This window comes from Amblyomma maculatum, chromosome 2, assembly GCF_055883805.1.
Source record: "Amblyomma maculatum isolate TAMU_Amacu chromosome 2, ASM5588380v1, whole genome shotgun sequence".
In the NCBI taxonomy this organism is placed as follows: domain Eukaryota; kingdom Metazoa; phylum Arthropoda; class Arachnida; order Ixodida; family Ixodidae; genus Amblyomma; species Amblyomma maculatum.
The window spans coordinates 138,003,704-138,023,028 of NC_139345.1; the positions used below are offsets into that span (position 1 = coordinate 138,003,704).

The 19,325-nt window shown below is 43.1% G+C and overlaps 1 protein-coding gene across 1 annotated transcript; it reads left to right on the plus strand.

The window, feature by feature from the left end:
* Positions 1–207: 207 nt before the first annotated feature.
* Positions 208–7,010, plus strand: LOC146200035 (uncharacterized). Its single transcript, XM_084592850.1, has 4 exons — positions 208–359; positions 1,285–1,355; positions 3,478–3,623; positions 6,601–7,010. Exons 2-4 carry the CDS (start codon positions 1,310–1,312, stop codon positions 6,955–6,957), a joined length of 549 nt encoding a protein of 182 aa, XP_084448976.1. The 5' UTR covers positions 208–359; positions 1,285–1,309; the 3' UTR covers positions 6,958–7,010.
* Positions 7,011–19,325: the final 12,315 nt, after the last annotated feature.

Sequence of the window (19,325 nt, forward strand, 5' to 3'; positions counted from 1 at the left end):
ACAATTAAAGGAAATGATAGGGTACAAGTAGGACACCAGATGTGATGCGTCTCTATCGACTCTGATGGTCACGTAAGCTCGTAGTGCAATCTCTTAATGCACAAAAATGAACGCAGTCGCTACTTCCTCGTTGATTAGGAAGGTAAAATGCTTTTATTCATGACCTTTCTACCTCTACTACCCTTCCTTTATCGTCGGTGAAGGGCCTTGAAACACTGTTCGAGAAGAGCGATGCTGAATTTAATTATCGTCGCCGGGCTAAACGAAGATTAAATGTCTGGGCATGGTGGCGTATATAAAGACACCTGATATTGCACGCCTCAAAGAAGAAGCAGTGTGACTGTGACTGTGTTGAACAGGTAAGTTCCTACTGCTGAATCTCGGCTTACCTGGAAAAGTTCTTGTCTTAAGCAAATTTTGAACTCCTTTGTATTGCACAACATGCTGTACTGCCTTGCAGTGCAATTCAATATTTCAATTTCAATACGGCATATTTTGCCAGCGGTAAATGATTTTTGTCAGGGGGAGCCAATCAATAAACGGAGCCTCTGAACAATGCAAAATCCTCGTTCCTTATTTTATGTTACCATTCCTACAAAGTCTGTAAGTTAGAATTATTCGAAGCCTATTAATCTGATTTTGGGCAAACTTAGCTGGCTGTAACTTTCGGAACGTACGTGAGAACCGAATACGGTCTTCAAGGAGTGCATATATTTTTACACCTATTATTAGCAGAGGAATTATTAAGTTAATTTAGTCATCTCGGAATCCACAGCATTTGCAAGTAAATCCGAAAACGCGGGCGTGAGCTTTTACTATCGTTCTGGTCTCTCTGTCTTTGTAAAGTGCTTCGGTTTCCAGTGTGCTGTAAATGACCACCGTAAGGGAGTAATATATCTTATTCGTTTTGTAGGCGCAGAAACACCTGGAAACGGAATAGAAATCAGTCTCTGAGACAAGGTAAATACATCTTGCAGCCGCGTTTAATTTGCGGAGAAAATATTTAAACATAATATGTGTAACAATAGAAGCAAAACAGTAATCAAAAGATAGTAATTACTGCACATTAAACAAATATACCAATGTCAGGAGATGGAGACAAAAATATTGTCTATTGATTTGTGACAGTCATGTTAAGAATGCTAAATATAATACATGATGAGTCAATGGACATGCAGAGGGATAATAAAGCAAGGTTAAGGAATTTATTAACTTTTAATTTGCAATTAGTTGTTTAAGACAGTGTTTTTTTCAACTAATATACAAATAATATTTCTTTCCAAGGTTGTCGCCCTTTACCACATTAACCATGAAGAAGATATTCCTTACTCTCTGCGTAATCTGTGTAGTTGCATGTGAGTATTAAAACTTCATATCAAAGTTTGTTTGCTTTTCGAAATGACTGTTGTGAATTTTGTTGTTTCTATAAATGGAGCGGGAGTCTAATGCCAGATATTAGTAAAACGCTTACAGAAATCATATTCACTAGTACCACTTTTTTCTCGCGGTTGCTGCTCGGCATGCTTACCTGGGCAGGATTTGCCTCCGGCAGGGTATCATATTCTCTGGTAGAATTTCTATTTCCTTATGGCCTCAAATACAAAAAAAAAAACATGTGATATGCTTCCGAATAATCTTGTATTGAGCATCTGAATGTACATGGCATCCTGCAAGAACCTGCACCCAGATAGATTAAAAACAAAGGTAGCTAGAGAATACCAGGAATTACATGTCATTACTGCAGAATTGACCACTTTGTAGAAGTTTCCGCGCCTCCATCTGTTTTAGAATAGAAAGCGCGAGATATGGCTTCGAATAGTCGTCTAAAGTTACCACGTCACACAGATGCTAGAGGCCTATGATGGAGAAAAGATAGGAAGAGTGCATAACAAAATATTTTAGGCAAGCTTGTGTACCCTGGCGAATAAGCCTGTTGCTAAGTTGGCAATGTCCGAACAATTCTACTGTAGGAAAGAGAGATAGGGCACAAAATAGCATATTTAAAGGCAGCTGTTTGTACTCCGGTAAGAGTTCAGTTTTATTGGTTGGCAGTGTGCAATACTACAGACTTCAATTCGTGGAGACGTGAGGGCTTATAAGCACGTATTTGCAATCATTAGGTTTGGTGTGGTTTCGTTTATTGGTATTAATGTCCCAAAGTAACTCAGGCTATTAGAGACGCCGTATTGAAGCGCTCCGAAAATTTCGACCACCTGGAGATCTTTAACGTGCACTGACATCGTGCAGTACCCGGACTCCTTGCTTTTCGCCTCCAAAGAAAAGGGGCCGCCGCGGCCAGGATTCTGTCCCTCGTCCTTAGGCACATTAGTAAAGCGCCCTGTTACCTCACCACGGCGGGGAGCAATAATTAGGAACATAAAGGAAGGTATTATCCTATTTGAAACAAAATTCTTTGTTCGCAAAGCTTCTGTTTAAATTAAGTTGATCATACATCATATCAAATTAAAAGATGTTTGCAATAGAAAGGAACGTTGTGCAAGTTGGTCGAACATCTTGCAAAAAGGGAGCAAGCAGGCAACAGGACAGAAGCAGCACATACAGACACACGGACAATGCTGTAAATATTTATAAATTGCCATATATATAATATGTTTTACCCACTCAGCTGGTGAGTTAACTATTTACCTATGATAGACAGGCAACCGGTTGAATATTCGGAATTGTAGGCGTACAGTGGAGTCAGCCATATCTATGTTTAGAATTTTCAGTATGGTAGTAGGCTTGACAACCCTAAAAGAGAGCACCTCTGGGCATCCTTGAGGAAACTTAGCAGGCAGAGCTTTGCTCTATAAGATTTCCTAACATTTTAGAAGGGCTATGTGCCAATTTTACTTCCTACATTTTCTGCAGTGGTGAGTAAGGTATTCTTGATAATTCAGGTGCAATACAGTCGCAGGCCGGATACACAAAAATAAATTTACAATGGCATCATTTTGACTATACATGCGTTTTTGCCGTGTACACAAAATAGAGCTTTTCTACGCTATCTACAAAACGCTCCTAACATATCTGAAATGTCCATTGTGGACCACGTTTATTAAAAAAAATTCGCTGCAGAACAAAAGCGTTTCAAACTCGTGTAAATGGAAAAAAAAAACTTCGCTCACTAGCTATAGACTGAGTAAATATATGGAGGGGGGGGGGGGGGGGGCACTTTGCCTACCAAGTGCGTCCCGATAATTTTTGTCTACCTAAATAAAAAATATGTTTGTGGCTCTCAATTTTATTAAAAAAACATCAGCAAGTACAATTTTTTAGATCTTAAATCGTGGCCCCTTGTTCCCACTCGTCTCATAATCTATACCAGTTCATAGACAATGAAAAAGCTAAGCTTCTCTCAAAAACGATCATAGAATTTTCGTTTTCGGGAAAGTGCTCTAAGCTATGAACTCGGAAGAATGTCTTGTTGATACCATTTCAAAATAGAGATTCTGTTTCTTGCACTTCCATCGTCAGCGTACAAGATTCCGCTGGAAGAAAGATCTTTGGAAGCGGAAATTGATGCTGACTCTAAAGCTATCGCGCATGAAGCGATTCTGGTGGGCCGGATACTACGTGAAACTGCACGAGAACTTGAAAACGATGAGAGTTTTGGCAACGAGGTGAGTAATGTAAACAAAATATTCAGTCTGTCCACCTCATATGAGGATTTTACGCTTCGCAATGAGAGATGCAGTATATTAAAGGCGTCTTTATGCTTTACTAGCTTGACGCTAATGCCTGTGCATTTCCTCGCTACAAATATGGCTTTACCTGTTCATGAGAGTTATTTGAAAATAACCTAGTCTTTATTTTCTAATATGTGCGTTAATGTAGGCCCCGGTAACCAGAATGAACTATGGATTCGACATTTGATAGGGTGAAAGTGGTTACAGTATTATAGGCCCTTAATAACTTAAGAGCAAGCAGGTCGAGACTGTTAGTGGGAAAGTCATCAATTTCCAACGTCGAACAGCAGAAGCTAATTTCAGCTACATGGAAGCGAGAAAAAGGGGACTGGCTGCAATATACTGCAAGGCAAAGCTGAGCATTTTGAAACATTTATTACGTGAAAATGTGGGCTTTTTTGCTCGGTCATTGCGCGACGGAAACAGTTTTTTGCAGTTCTCTAAGATTTGTTGTTAACGTTTAACACACTGTTGACAAAGCGAGAGCGAACGAAATTCCAGACTCTAAAAGCGATAAACGTCGAACGAAAGATCACACAAATATGATCGTAAAATAAAGCACCGTCAAAAGAAACATTTATTGCAAAAGGAAAAGCAGTTTTATAATATGTTATGATAGTTTAACTGTCATTACATCGAGAAAGCGGAGCATATTACCCCTACACGAATGCCCTTTTGCCCTGCCGGGGTGGTGCAGTGGTTACGATTCTCTACTACTGTGCCCAAGGATATGGGATCGAATCCCGGCCTCAGCGGGCGCCTTGCGGTGCCGGCAAAAAGCTAGGCTCCCGTGGTCTGTGTAATGTCAGTGCACGTTAAAGAACCCCAGAGGGTCGAAAATTGCAGAGTCCTCCACTACGGCGCCTCTCATAGCCTGAGTCGCTTTGGAACGTTACACTCCGCAAGCCGAACTATAAGTCAAGCCTGTCCTGTTTACAAGACATGTTTACAAAGTCGTTTTTGCAAAAGTACCTTCGCTCTCTGCCAATAACTTCACGTGTATGCCGCTTTTGGAGGGCAGGCAAAATAAGGCATTGTTTTAGAAGGGGCATGATTAGACATTTGTAGCAAGTGGCTAAAAGGCCATATCCGCACATGGTCTTTACGCTGCAGCTATGTTACTGAAACTATCAAGCATTCAGGCGCCTTGCAACACGCTCTGCTTATTGATTAGCACAGGTATGTATCTGGAATGCGGCATTGCGAATGCAAAGGACAAAACTTTGACAAGCGGCGATCTTGGCTATGCCTAATCCCTAAATAGCCAGCCAGATCATGAGGTCACAGGTTACGTCTTCTGACAGGGGTAACTCAAACAGTGCAACATAACCACCTTGAGCTTTGAACATTGTCTCCACATTGTACAGTGAGAAAGCGCTACCTCACAATGTCAGACGAAGCCAAGGATATAGCTTGCGTGTGCTGATCTGAGGCAAAAAAAAAAAAAAGATAGAGCTGTTTCGAAGCCAGGAATGTATAGCGGTGAGTTAATAGAAAAGCCGCAAGTAGACGAGAGGAGCTTGCATGCCGAGTACAGACACTACAATGTATAATAATTTTGGTTGTTAGGCTACAACAGCTGATCTACAGAAAGGCTCACGTAAGGATAGCAGTGACCTAAAACAATAAGAAAATGAATATTCTACTCCTTTTATTTGTCAGATGTCATAAATCCAACTAATTTGTCACAGCAGTCGTTTGAGTGTTATAACAGAAAAGATCCACTTAATTACAAATTGTAATACACATCTACTGCCCATAGTGGCATCTTCGAGGAGAAGAAATAGCTATAGTAATGGCTTGTTTAACTCACTCCAGAGGTAGCCAGGCCAAATCGGGCAGCAGGCTACCACTTGACGCAAGACACATTGCATAGTAAAAACCCCCTTTTTTTCTATTCTATAATGTTGGACTGCTTTCGTACTACTTGTCTGTTTTGTACATACCTGCTTTTATTCAAATAACCACCGAAGGACTATAGATATCTGATAACCTATTGCAGTTTTTTTTTTTTTTACTAAATCATGAATTCTATTAAATTTTCCAACGCCAATGAGTCGTGCGCCACGGCCAGAAAGGTGTATCACTGCAATCATAATTCTATGTTAAAGATGTTCTTGGCTCAGATTGAAGTCACTTTTAATAAAACATTTTTCATATATGCCCAAAGACGAAAATCTCCCAACGTGAAGATTTGAGTAATAATATAATATTTCCTTCTGTGCCCAATGATCAATTAGGAAAATCATTACATGAGAAGCGGCCCCACAACGTATATTGCAGTGAACTGGCCTATGCAATATCTTAATGTTTAGACATGTTTTGACCCAGTTTAATTCCCCTAATCTCCGCGTAATTCGTATTCTATTGCTCTTTTATCTTCCTGCATCTTTTAATGATTGGCCCCCGATATATTTGCCTAGCACGAGACGGTTAAACCTGTTTAGGTACAAACAGCACCTAAGAACAGTACCTGAATTCTCGCTTCATCGCACCCTTTCGAACTCTATTCGGTTTGATGTCCTGCTTGCTATTAACAGGGCGGGTAAGAAACGCGTTTTTGAAAAAATGCTAATTTTAATGCATAATAAGTTTTTAGTAATGCACGCTAAGTTACCGGATAGCCTTGACGCATTTGAGGCTTTTATTTCTCAGCACCCATTTCTTTCTATTTTTAGAGCATACAAATCGCAAAATAATATGGAACTGCCGCTAGTTGTACGCACGTTCTTTCATATGAAGAATGAGGCAGGATACCCTGTCTCCCCTGTATACTGTATTGTCCTAACAGGGTTAAGGCGAACCAAAATATTGCTTGCGTGCCCCAGCACTATTTCAAAGTGCCAAAAGATGACTGCAATTTTTGGCGTTTGGTATATATGATTCCTTTTCGTTTGTTTCCTATTTTTAGATGGATGAGTACTTCTGGAAGAAGGTGTTGAAAAGCGCCAAGAAAGCGCTGAAGAAAGTTGGTGAAAAGGTTGTCGACGTTGCGAAGGAAGCGGGCGGGGCTGCTGTCAAAGCTATAGTGAACGCAGGGAAGGATGCTGTCTCCAGCGGTGCTGAGATCGTTCAAAAGAAACTCAAGGAAAAAGCTACAGATGCTGTGAAAAAGATAGTGAATAAGGCTCTGGGAAAATACGATTTCCAGGATTCCAGAAATGGAGACGACTTTGTCAAATATTTGTGCGTTCAGTTAAACGAAGTTGGGCTGCGGCTTATTGAACAGGGCGAAAAGCTGGACAACTTGTACAATGTAACTTTCTAGAAGAAATCTATATAGACATTTGTAGAAGGCAAACAGAATCAAATAAATGACCAAACCGTTCACCAGCCCATGTGTTTGCCATTTATATAGGTTTTTTCTGTCAAATCGTATTTTTGTTCAGTGACAGCTGTCTGATTAGCTTGCAGTAGCAGCATTCGCCATCGCACTATTATAATGACCCTGACTTGCCATCGCTTTTCATACGCAATTGTTATAATTGCGGCGCGATTTGGTAATGATTTATGATGGAGGATAACATTATATAATAGGAATTTGAACGTCATCTTTCACAAATGTGCCTCTTCATTTCTCGCACGCACAGAGGTTAAAAACGGTAAAACAGGCATCGAATTACAGTACGGGTGCGCATTTTCACGTGCTTGCGAGAATTTCGAAGGCAGAAATATATTCGAATAAATTGCAAACTATTTATTGGGCTCACATGCGCACAAAAAAAAATAATAATCCACTTGGTGGCAACGATAGCAGCAACCGGGCTCGGTGGTTGCCGAACTCTGCATGCCCATTGCACCACTCGTCATCGTTAATTTTGTAGGCGGCTAATATATATATATATATATATATATATATATATATATATATATATATATATATATATATATATATATATATATATATATATATATATATATATATATATATATATTGTAAGCCTACGTTCAGTTTCAGGTCGAAGTTCTCGTCGAACGTTTAACTAGGCAGGGAACTCTCTTGCGTCGTCTTCTTTTTTAACACGCGCCTTTCGATATATGCTTGTCTTCGTTGCTACAGTCACCGAGCGTTGATGCGACACTACAATTATCTCCGGGAGAAAAAAGAGGCATCCTCTCAACTCATGGCGTCGTCACAACAGGCGGGTCATAACAGGGCTTCAGGCAGTCAACGTGCACTGTTTCACGCCCGCGGCGACGCATATCTGGTGTCGGTGCAAGCGGTTCTATAACGCAGTTCACCGGACAGGTCTGACAAATAAACCTATATGGACAATGACACTTGGAAGCAAGTTCTCTAGAGAGGCCGGAGGGGGTGGCAGGAACCCAAAGCCACACGAGGGAGTCTGTGGTCTATGAAGGAGCTGGACAAGTCGGTGCGCGAAGGAGCTGCTGGTGACCCTGGTTCTGGGTCACCAGCAGCAATGATTGGGCCAACTGGCAACATTCTTTTTTTTTTATTTCAAACCCAACAAACCCAACACAAGGACCATTGCAACAATCATCTGGATCCCTAGCTCGCAGGTTAGTTGGGATCCATGCACAAAGTGTTCAAAACAAACTATTTAGTAGACAGCACAGACATTTGGAAAAATTTCAAAAGGAGTAAAAGAGTCAGAAGCTATTATAATAGTACGACTTTAGCAGTGCAGAGAAGTTGGTATTTTGCTTTATTTCTATAGGGATTTCATTCCATATCGTAGTCCCTACACACAGAAGAGTTCTTTTTCCATACTCATTTTTTGCTAATTGGGATGAGAAAATTGTTTTTCGCTGTGCTTCGTGATCTGTATTGTGAGGAGAAAAAGTGAGATGAGGGTAAATGATAGTTGCTGGTGCTCGAACGGTGGACCATTATCGCGGTTTTATGCTGAATTATTAGATGAAGAGGAAGTATCTTTAAAAATTTGAAGAGAGGTGTCGTATCGGCACGGTAACTGGAATATGATATAAAGCGAATTGCTCTTTTTTGAATTTTTAAAAGTGGTTTTAAATATGTCGGATAAGTAGGGCCCCAATATTCAACACAATATGACAGGTGACTGTGAAATAAAGAAAAGTATATTCTTCTTAGTGTCACAGAATCGAAGTACTGTTGACATTTTAACAGTGTGAAGCAGCTGAAGTAGAACTTGTTGCTGGGCTAGTTGGTTCATGATCGTACGGGGAAAGTAAGCGCAAAAAAAGAGGCAAACACAAGATAGGAGACAGGACAACGCGCTACTGGCAACTGATTCTTTTATTGAAATCCGCACACAACATATAGGGACATCGTCACACCACCTATCGGCTCCCTACACGTCAGAAGGCAATATTATCTAACAATAAATTCCATGTTTAACCTAGGTTGATCTAAACCCGATAAAAACACTTTACTCTTTAAAAACAAATTGACACGTGGTACGTAAACGGCCAAAGTAACATAAACAATAAAACAATAAATAAATTCCATGTTTAACATAGGGTGGACTGAAACCGATAAAAACACCGATGACTTTAAAAACAAAATGACACGTGGTGTAGAGGGCCAAAGTAACATAATGGAATGAATAAGAAGTGAGCGGAACTTAAAAAACCAATCCCGAGAAATCATGTAACATCCTAAACCTTCTTCAATATTTTAAGCACTATAAGCACCTTGTCCCACCTAAAACAGGCAAACAAAACTTCTTTGGTCATGGGACCCAGTGAAATGTCGAAAAGTGGAGACGACATAAAAAGCACGCGAAACCAGAACAAGCACATGTACCAGCGTAAGCCTTCACCAAATGTTTCGTCTTCTGAATACACACAGTATATAGTAGCACACCTCGTACTCTTGTTCAGCCAAATTTTTCCAAAAAACTTTCTTCACTCTTATATAAGGAAACCGAGGCATCGCTAACACAATTTTCGCCCTTCTTTCTAATCCAAAAAACTTCCTTTAGTTCGCGGGCAACACGTTCGCGGCTTTGGTCCAAAACCACCGTCCGTTCTAAAATGGGTTTGCACTGGCGATCACAGTCCTTACAATGCAGCGTCAGACTGGACCCCGTTCCAGTGTTCATTGACCGTTCATGCTCCCTTAACCTTTCATTCAAACAGCGCCCCGTTTGCCCAACGTACGTCTTACCACAAGTGAGAGGAACCTGATATATAACACTTTCATTGCACTCTACGTACCTATGCCCATGCTTTGTTCCACATGTTCTGTCTTTCTGTTTCTCTGAGTTTATACGAGGACACAACGCGGCCAGCTTACAGGGGGCTGAGAAAACTACTGGTACCTTAAACTTGGAGGCTACTGTTTTCAAGTTATGGGCTACCCGATGGCTATAGCGAATAACCACTGGCCTATTTATTTCGGCTTCAGAATTTGACTATTTGTTTTTCTTTCCTTTTACTTTTTGAAGAAGCGACTCCACTATCCCCGTCATGACTGACTGGGGGAAGCCTGCATTCTCAAACCATGCCCTACTGAAAAATTTGTATGAGATATAACCTCACATTTTCTCACACAATATCACTCAATTCACATAAGCAATCACATACAAGTCGCATATAATTGCATACGTTCTCATAGATTCTTGTAGACTATCATAAGTTATGTACGATATTTTATGATAATGATGTGCACCGTATGAAAGTCTATGCGAATAAATGAGATTTTATGAGGTTATTGCTTCGTAGAACTTTTGGTTTTTCAGTAGGGTGGCTGCCTGTTTCTGGAAACTTGCTCGTATAGTATGAGGACCTGACTTTACAATGGCTACCTCTAGGACTGATGTTGCAATGGCTCGCTTCACTGTCTTTGAGTGCGTTGATTCATAGGATAAAAATCCTTTATGCGCACGTGGGTGGTACATCCAGCATAACATATCACCTGCTATAGATAGCTGCAGGTCTAAAAACTGATCTTCAGGCTGCTCTTGCGTAAATTCCAATCCTTCTCCAAGCTTACAAAATATTTCAACACTTTCATGAACTGTGCTTAGGTAGGAGCAGTTATCCTTCTTACTTAAAATAATCAAAAAATCGTATACAAATATGAAAACCTTCAAGACTCTTTCTTTATCTAAATGCTCTTCCACCCTGCGATCAATCATTGAAAGAAACATGTTACTCAGAACAGGCGCAACGCAGGAGCCTATATATATACCTTTTCTCTGAATGAAAAACCTGCCTTCGAACTGTACAACTGTAGCGTTTAGGTAAAATTCTAGCAATGACATAAAACTTTCAAGCGAAACACCGGCTGCATTCTGAAAGGGCACGATCTCGTTCTCTTCTATGCATTCGCGAACGGCTAAGAACAATTCTTTATGGGGAATAGAATAAAAAAGGTCCTTGGCATCAACAGAAAAGAAATGCTCAACTTGCTGATTGTTTTGAAGAAACGTAATTATTTCCAATGAGTTTCTTGTGGCGAAGCGCGTTGTCCTGTCTCCTCTCTTGTGTTTGTCTTCTTTTTTTGCGCTTACTTTCCCGGTACGAGTGTGAAGCAGATACGGGATAACTTTTTGCAGAGAGATGCAATGTGAGGTTGCCAGTGTACTTTCCCATCAAGTATAATTCCTAAGTAAGTGATGTGATTAACTTGTTTAATGACAAAGCCTTGAATGTTAATATGCAGGTTCTGAGTTGGTGGCGGCTTGCGTGATATATGCTGCCACTTGAGAGACTGGTCAATTCGGAGTTGTCAGGGTGATAAGGGAGTACGGTGTCCATAGTTGAGCTGGGTTCACGGCCTATAGAAGGAAAAAGGGGGAGAAGCTGGTCGTGCTTTGCATTGCAGTATTGTAAGCGTACGTGACGAACGGGAGAATCCGGTCCCGGTTTGAGCAGTCGGATGCGACATAAATGGCCAGCATGTCACTCAAGGTGCGGTTAAAACGTTCTGTCATGCCATTTGTCTGCGGATGGCAAGCCGAGGTAGAACGGTGGACAATGCGGCACAGCTTAAGAAGGGCTTCAATGGTCTCGGAAGGAAAAACACGGCCACGGTCACTGAGCAATTCTTTAGGTGAATCGTGGCGCAGAACGAGATGGTGCAGGACGAAAGACGCATGTCGGCAATTTCTAGCGAAGATGAGTCACCTACGGTGATAGCTGTCAAGTCCGAGCCGCATTGAAGAGGTGACCTAGACAGGGCATCCGCATCAGAATGCTTACGGCCAGACCGGTATGTGACCTGAATGTCATACTCTTGTAAGCGGAGCGCCCAACGAGCAAGACGGACGGATGGGTCTTTAAGGGTGGACAACCAGCAGAGTGCGTGATGGTCCGTGATAAGAGAGAAGGGACGACCGTAGAGATATGGGCGGAACTTCCCAATGGCCAAAACGATGGCCAAGCAATCTTTTTAGGTTACAGAATTATTTTTAGGCCTTTGCTAAGGTGCGGCCGGCGTACGAAACAACGTACTCTGGGTAGCCGGGCTTTCGTAGTGCAAGAACAGCGCCGAGACCTACACCGCTGACATCAGTGTGAAGTTCGGTAGGCGCCGCAGGGTCAAAATGGCGGAGAATCAGAAGCGACCCTAGAAGGCGCCGAAGCGTCGAAAAGGCGTCGTGACAGTCGGACGTAAAAGACGAAAGAATAGTGTCACCGGCAAGGAGCTCAGTCAGCGGCGAGATGATCGAAGCGAAATTGCGGACGAAGCGACGTAAATACGAGTACAGCCCGATGAAAATACGCAGCTCCTTTAGAGAAGTTGGGCGCGGAAACTCAGCTACAGCACGGAGTTTCGCAGGACCTGGACGAACACCGTCTTTCGAAACAATGTGCCCCAATGTAGGAAGCTGGCGAGCCCCGAAGCAGCACTTTCTCAAGTTTGATTGCAGGCCGGCGTCAGTCAAACGCCTCAGCACGCTCTCGAGACGGTCCAAATGTGACGTAAAATATTTTGAAAACACCACAACATCGTCCAGGTAACAAAGACTGTCATACCACTTGAGTCAGCACAGAAGTGTGTCCATCACGCGTTGGAAGGTGGCCGGTACGTTGCACAATCCAAACGGCTTGACGTTAAATTCATAGAGGTCGTCAGCTGTCATGGGAGCCTGCCAGTACCCCGAGCGCAGGTCTAGAGATGAAAAGAATTCTGCACCTTGAAGGCAATCGAGTGCGTCACCAAAACGTGGAATCGGGTACACGTCCTTTCACGTTATCTTGTTCAATCGCCGGTAATCAACGCAGAACCGGATAGAGCCATCCTTTTTCCGCGTTCGTCAGCGGTTTATGCGGTACAGGTTTTCCGTAGAGGACGTTTTGAGGCAAACCGCTAACGACTGCTGATGATCTTTCACGTTCGGCGTTAACTCGTACATTACTGATAGACTAATTGGCTGTCTCAGAGGTCACAGCTTACTCGAAAGCTTATTCACTGGGCTTGAAAACAGGTAGCGATTCTCGGAAAAGAGAAAACGAAGGTCAAGTGAATGACAAAATGCGTTAATGCCAGCGCATAACATGTAAAAAAGGGTGGCCCGCGAAATTTAAAGTTCCCTGCTGTCTTCTGCCATGCTGCCAGAATAGATTACCTAATACTTTGGAGAACAGGCTGCTGCTGAATGGTATGGTGCTGGTCAATCCCCAATCCTTTGAAAACAAAAACTACCTGATCTGCACGACGGACCCAAGCCATCTCGCTGTACCGCACTGCTGCTAAAGCCCGGACTTAGCACTGTGATAGCGTCATTAACGAAACAGTGCAACGTTTCCGCGATGCATGCGCCCGAACATATCGAACCGACGATTGCATCGCCAAAGCTCTCTCTTAATTGGACGAAAGTAGGTGTTGAACTGTGTTAAATTCAGGTACGGCAAACTCGTGTCAGTAGATGATATTTCGCCATACCCAGATGCAGCCATTTTTCCGTCAAAAAAGTCGGCTGATGTCATAACCTGAATGAAAAGCATTTTTGCGTAACATAACATTCCCAAGTGCGTTGTGACTTATAATGGTCTCTAATTTGTTAGTGCAGACTTCGAGCAGTTTGCAAAACTAGACGGTTTCCGTAACGTCACCTCGTGTTCGAGTCAAACACCCAGGGCAACGGGGAAGTCAAACGTATGGTAATGACGAATGAAAATCTCATCGTGAAGTGTGATTTTTCTTGCTAGGAAAACGTGATTACTCGCAGGGCATGCCTGGTGTTCTGAAAGCCAGCGTCGGCGAGATACTATTGTGTAGTAGGCTTAGGACGATGGACGAAATACTTTATTCGCACTTCAATCCGGGACAATGCTGTCTGGAGGAAGCCGTGGCCATTGATCGTAAGGTCGGCAAAGGAAAGCCGATCTTACCGGTCTAAATTTCTCCCACAGCTGGAATCACGTGATGTTTTATGGGTGACTGGTCTCACTAACAAAGTTACCGTACCCGGAGAAGTACCTCAGCCGCGTTCAAACGGTGTTCAAACAAGGCATTGTGTGGAAGTCCGTCGGAACAAGAAAATGCTTATTCGTCTCCAAAAAAACTAGGCCGATAGCGAGAGCTACAAGCTTCCCGATACGAACAGCAAAGAATTGTCCCATTTGTTACCGGTGCAGACAAGCCAATGCGGGAAGCTACGGCACCTCTAACTCGGACGCAGACTGATGGTAACGACTATCAAGAGGATTGTAACTATGACTACAATTAATAAAGTTGTTCGCAACCCATATGGCTGGGGGTGGACGAGTGATGCATCGAGTTGTTTTTGCTCTTTGTTGGTTTCTTTTATTTGGTGTCAATGACGTTGGTGTCTTCTCGTATCATTTTAAATGGTAGGTATGAGACGTTAACAGTGTTTGAACAGGGGTATGTGCTAAAATCGTTGGTTTCTGTTTTTCGCGTGAATGAGCCATCGGCAGCTGCGACTGCAATAATGAATCTGCTGTAATAAAGCGGGGCCTATTTCGTCACCGGGGGTGGCGGTGTCTGGAATGCTTCCTCGTACCTTGCTCAGGAGCTCGCTTGGCTACGCCCCACAGCTTATCAACACACTTCTATATCAACCCTCACGTGTAGTTGGCCAATTTAAAAAAAAAATATCGCGTGAGCGCTGACTGCAAGGCGCTGTGGAGCCAGGGCGAGGCCTAGTGGACGTTAAGGGAGGAAACGAGCATGCGCCCCGGTCATGTTGATGCATTCAACGTCGTCTGCGTAGCTGTTCTGCTGCGTGCAAACTAACCTTTAAGCAGCAAGGATTATGGCCCTCTGTTTGTTTTTAAGGCGAACACTTTTAATGGCTCATAGTGTCGGCGTTTGTTTGTTCAGACACAATACAGCTGTAAATCAAAGGATTTCATGATGACATCATCAGAAAAAGAAATATTCTTTGTCCATCAAGAATCAAAACTCCATCCCACGGATACCTAGCCGAGTCCTTTAACCAACTGTGCACCACCCAGGAACGTGAAATGCACATCATGATTCTCCTTACCTACCGTGAGGATGATAGTAGCGATAGCAATAACACTGCTGGTAATAGTAATAATGAAAATTATTGCATTCATCATGGTGATCATAAGCCGGGCTATAGCGACTGCAGGGCGCAGGGCCACTTTATCAAACAGATTGCAGCAGTTATCGACACACCGATTTTCTCGTGGCAGTGCACGCATAGCACTTCTCTATGACTTTGTGCCCATCTCTGCCCACACAAAACAGCACATTTCGGAACTGGCTGACGAAATTTCCACCCTCCACAGAAGTCATGCTTATGCTGCTACCCATCGCTAATACGCCAGGCCTGAGTGCAATCAATATAACATTTCGCGCTCTGTCCTCCTGTCCATAAAATATGAATATTGACAATGCATGTCTGCCGAACCCCCAAGCCGACTTTCTAAAGCTGACCCGACGCCGCTCCTGAGTTTAAAACAATGGAATAATTTGTTATTATTGATATAAGAAGATTGCGCTGATACGTGCGATGGCATCGGGGCTACCAGGATGTGGTACATAACCACGCTGCTATTTCGCGCCTTCATACCATCCGATGTCCCCGTCTGACGCAGATTTTGGGCGACCACAAAACACTCTTCTATTTTTTCCTCAGGAAGTGTAGCCGATGTGTGGCGCCTAAACGCTCTCTGAACGCTTGTCTAAAGCCGTCTTTTTATATCTTGTCTAGTGGAAGGCATTTTATTCGATAACGCTCGCTGCCGAGCTATAAAAAGTTTATTTCAGGTTACCCAGCCTGAAAAGATTGATTGAGTAGAAGCGCGATATTCTAGGCTTGACGGAACATTCTTTCTTTACATTTGTTGCCCTGGAATTGATCCTCTGCTCCTCCTTGGCTACATGTGGGCGGGTGTTAGTCATAAACAGTGAGATTCATTAAAGGATCAGTAAGCAAAGTAAAATTATCTGTCTAGAAAAATACGCTATAGTCATAGGCTTCATTCCTTTACCTCTTTGGGTCTGCTTCTTAAAAAAGCAGAATGATAGGCGCGGTTATAAGTCGATAAAATGCTCAAGCAATACTAACTAAGCCCAGGAATAAGCATGTGAAGTGCTTCGAGGATCAATGAGCCTACTGCTTGGCTAGAATAATTATGGCAAGAAGTTTCAAATTTCCCTAGTCGGTTATCTTTATTGATATAAGTATCAAACAATTTATGTTCTCTCATGTCAAAAATAAGATGCATATGTTTTCCTGGGGCTCCCTAAAAACAGTACCAATTGTATTCAACCTTTGTGTAAAGCTATTTAGTATCCAAGTGCAGAGCTCCCTATACGCGACCTCGATTCACCATCTCTTATTGGGGCGACGCTTTCTGTGGGTTGGTTCGATAACATGTACAACTTTTGGACTTAGTGCACCTACACATGGTTGACGGTGGATACTATATGACAAATAATTTTCACTAGGAAACGTTATGCGGGATATGCTTCCAACTGAATCGCACTCAAATATCACTACGTGCTAGGCTACGCTTCACGTGAAAATGAACTAAAAGGTTCATAGTCCGAACACACCTAGGGCACTACATCAATGCAGCAATCGATGTCAGTCGCAGCTTTTGACAATAAAGTTGCCATAAATATCAATTTCGTCCTCTCTCCCACAAGACAAAATAGCGTGGCCATTAAGTCCGAAAGGCCATCCACTGCAGCTGTGGGCCCGAACGCGTAGGTGACTAATAAAACCAACGTACATCAGCATGGGTGCACTGAATAACTAGTCGAGACGGCCATATTAATATATATTTATGAGGCTTTCATTTAAACTCCCTAAATAAACCAGGGACCGCTGTTAAATCCCGCAATAACGTGGGCAACGCGCTTAGAGGTGCGTCCTCCGCTACATGTGCCACAAACTACATTGCGGAAATCAAAAAACGACTTACAATGCCACATCGTGCGCTTAATATGAACATGACTACTTGTATATATTCATAAGCTTTTCGTCGAAACATTTCAGCAGTTGTAGGAGGTAGGTGTGACCTTCGGTGGACATGCACCCATGGGTACCTTTGTTGGCAGTATCATTGATTATTTTTCATGTCAAGGAGTGAAGGCCTGTCTCCATAGATTTAAATTTCATACGTATTCTACGCTAAGTCACCCGCTTCTAAAACTATATCCTAAGCAGAGCGAGGCAAAATTATTACTTATAATACTTATGAAGCTTGAAGTTGATCGAAACGCTTTCTACAAAACAGGAAGTCAATACGAAAATGAATATCGATCGCGCAGAAGAAAGCTAAATCTGAAAAACAACTTGAGCTACAAGGTTCGATATTCTCAGTTATGCTCTCATAATTTGAACACCTGTTTTGCACCTGTGTCCTGAGTGTTAACTTTATTTTGGTTACTGAAATCGATTTGCAATAAGAAAAACGTGTAATCATTTACGACCTGTATGGCTCCGAGCCTGCGTAAGCAATTACTGCGGAGCGAAAAAACGAATTTTTGTACGTAGTCTGCACTATAATATTTAATGGCTTGGTTAAAACTGCTTTGCACGCAATCGCTATAAGACCTACTGAAGAAGCCTGCTGTAATTTTTCACTAAATTTGACTACTTCCCTTGACCTGCCTTTTATACACAGGCAAACTTAACGCAGCGAGGTTAGTTATTCTAAGCATATTGTTATTAACAGCGTAGACAGGAACTGCGATTTTCCATCTAAGCTTTAGGCCTGGACAGCGCGACTTAAGTTAGTAACATAAACCGAATCACTGTAGCAACATTTTTTATCGCTTGATTCTAGCATCAATAATTATTTCATTAATTCACGCGGATGCCTCTCAGCTGATGCGCAAACTAGTACGCTCAGGGCGCTGTCCTAAGATTTTGGTGCTGTTGTGGATTACAGAGCGAGCTTCGACAGAGACCAGGATGTGGATGGACAACCTGAAGGTGCCTGTGCTGCAGAGGATGAATTTAGTAGACTGGAGTTGCAACTGCTCATGGACCACGTCAAAGAGGCAAATAGTGTTTGGGTCCTAATACCGGAGTCCAGCGAGGAGCAGCGAAAAAATCTTTTCGCCAAGATAAATGACTCTGTCTTTGACCTATCACTAGTGCATTTTATCTTTCAGCTTAGGACAGGTAAACGCCTTCCTGTCACCCGTTAATAATTAGAGGGATTATTAACGATGCGCCCTCAACGGTGCGCACACTCCCAGACACCCTTAGAGTGAGTGGGGGTAGCTGTTCCGGTCGCCCAGGGGATGCCCTTGACCTGCATGGCAAGCTCAGCCGGAATGCAACTACCTTGTAGTGACTGAAGGGGGTGGCCGTTTGGTGCCCAGCTGTCGCCGGTTCAAGCCAGAGTTAGGGTCGGAGTCAGAAGTAGCAAACAAAACACAGTTTATGCACAGCAAGAGACGATACAAAGGGATACACAAACACTACAATTGCACAGACGAGAGGTTCACAGAAAAACAAACGCTAAGCATGCAATTACAGTGGTATTCAATAACACAGAGGATTTACAACAGATCAAACACGAGAGAGTCACATAAACAAACGCCAAATTGTTCACCGGGCACTGTTGCAGTCCGACGCCTCGAGAGTCACGATATGGCCTCCATGCAAGACGAGTGCCGCTCCCTCGCAGGTCCGTGGGCTTGCCAGCAGCGGGTGATCTCCGGGAGTCCAGTTGTCGAACTAGCGAACACCTGGCTGACTGACTGACTACAAGCGGCACGGCCTCAATAAATAGGGCGCGCCGCGTCTGTCTGTTAAGGCTCGCTAAGGCTAGCGCGCACACACACTTAGCTTCGCTGGTTAGAGCGCTCCCTTTTCCTCCCGCCAAGCCGCGCGTCGTCATTGGCTAGGATCCGTAGAAAATTCCGGAGAGCTCTGGCATATTCCTGACTGATGAATCACCGTCATCGCCGGGTGATTAAAAAGAGGATGACGGCGACGCGTACAAAGCTACGCACTCTCTCGCGCGGGGAAGGCGGCTTTTCTCGAACTTTGTGGAAACTTCTATGCGGCGTCGCGCGGGCCTCGCACCGTGCCGGATTGATAAAAATGTGTGCCGATTTCGTTACACTTCCATACGGCGAGTTCCGGGAACTTGCTTGCCTTCTGGTTGGCGTTACCAAAAGGGTCATCGATGTGTCCAGAGACGGCTACAGCAACTGCACTCGAAGGAATGTTTTGCGAGAACCAGCAGAGCTCTTTGATTACAATGCAAGCCCGACGTACA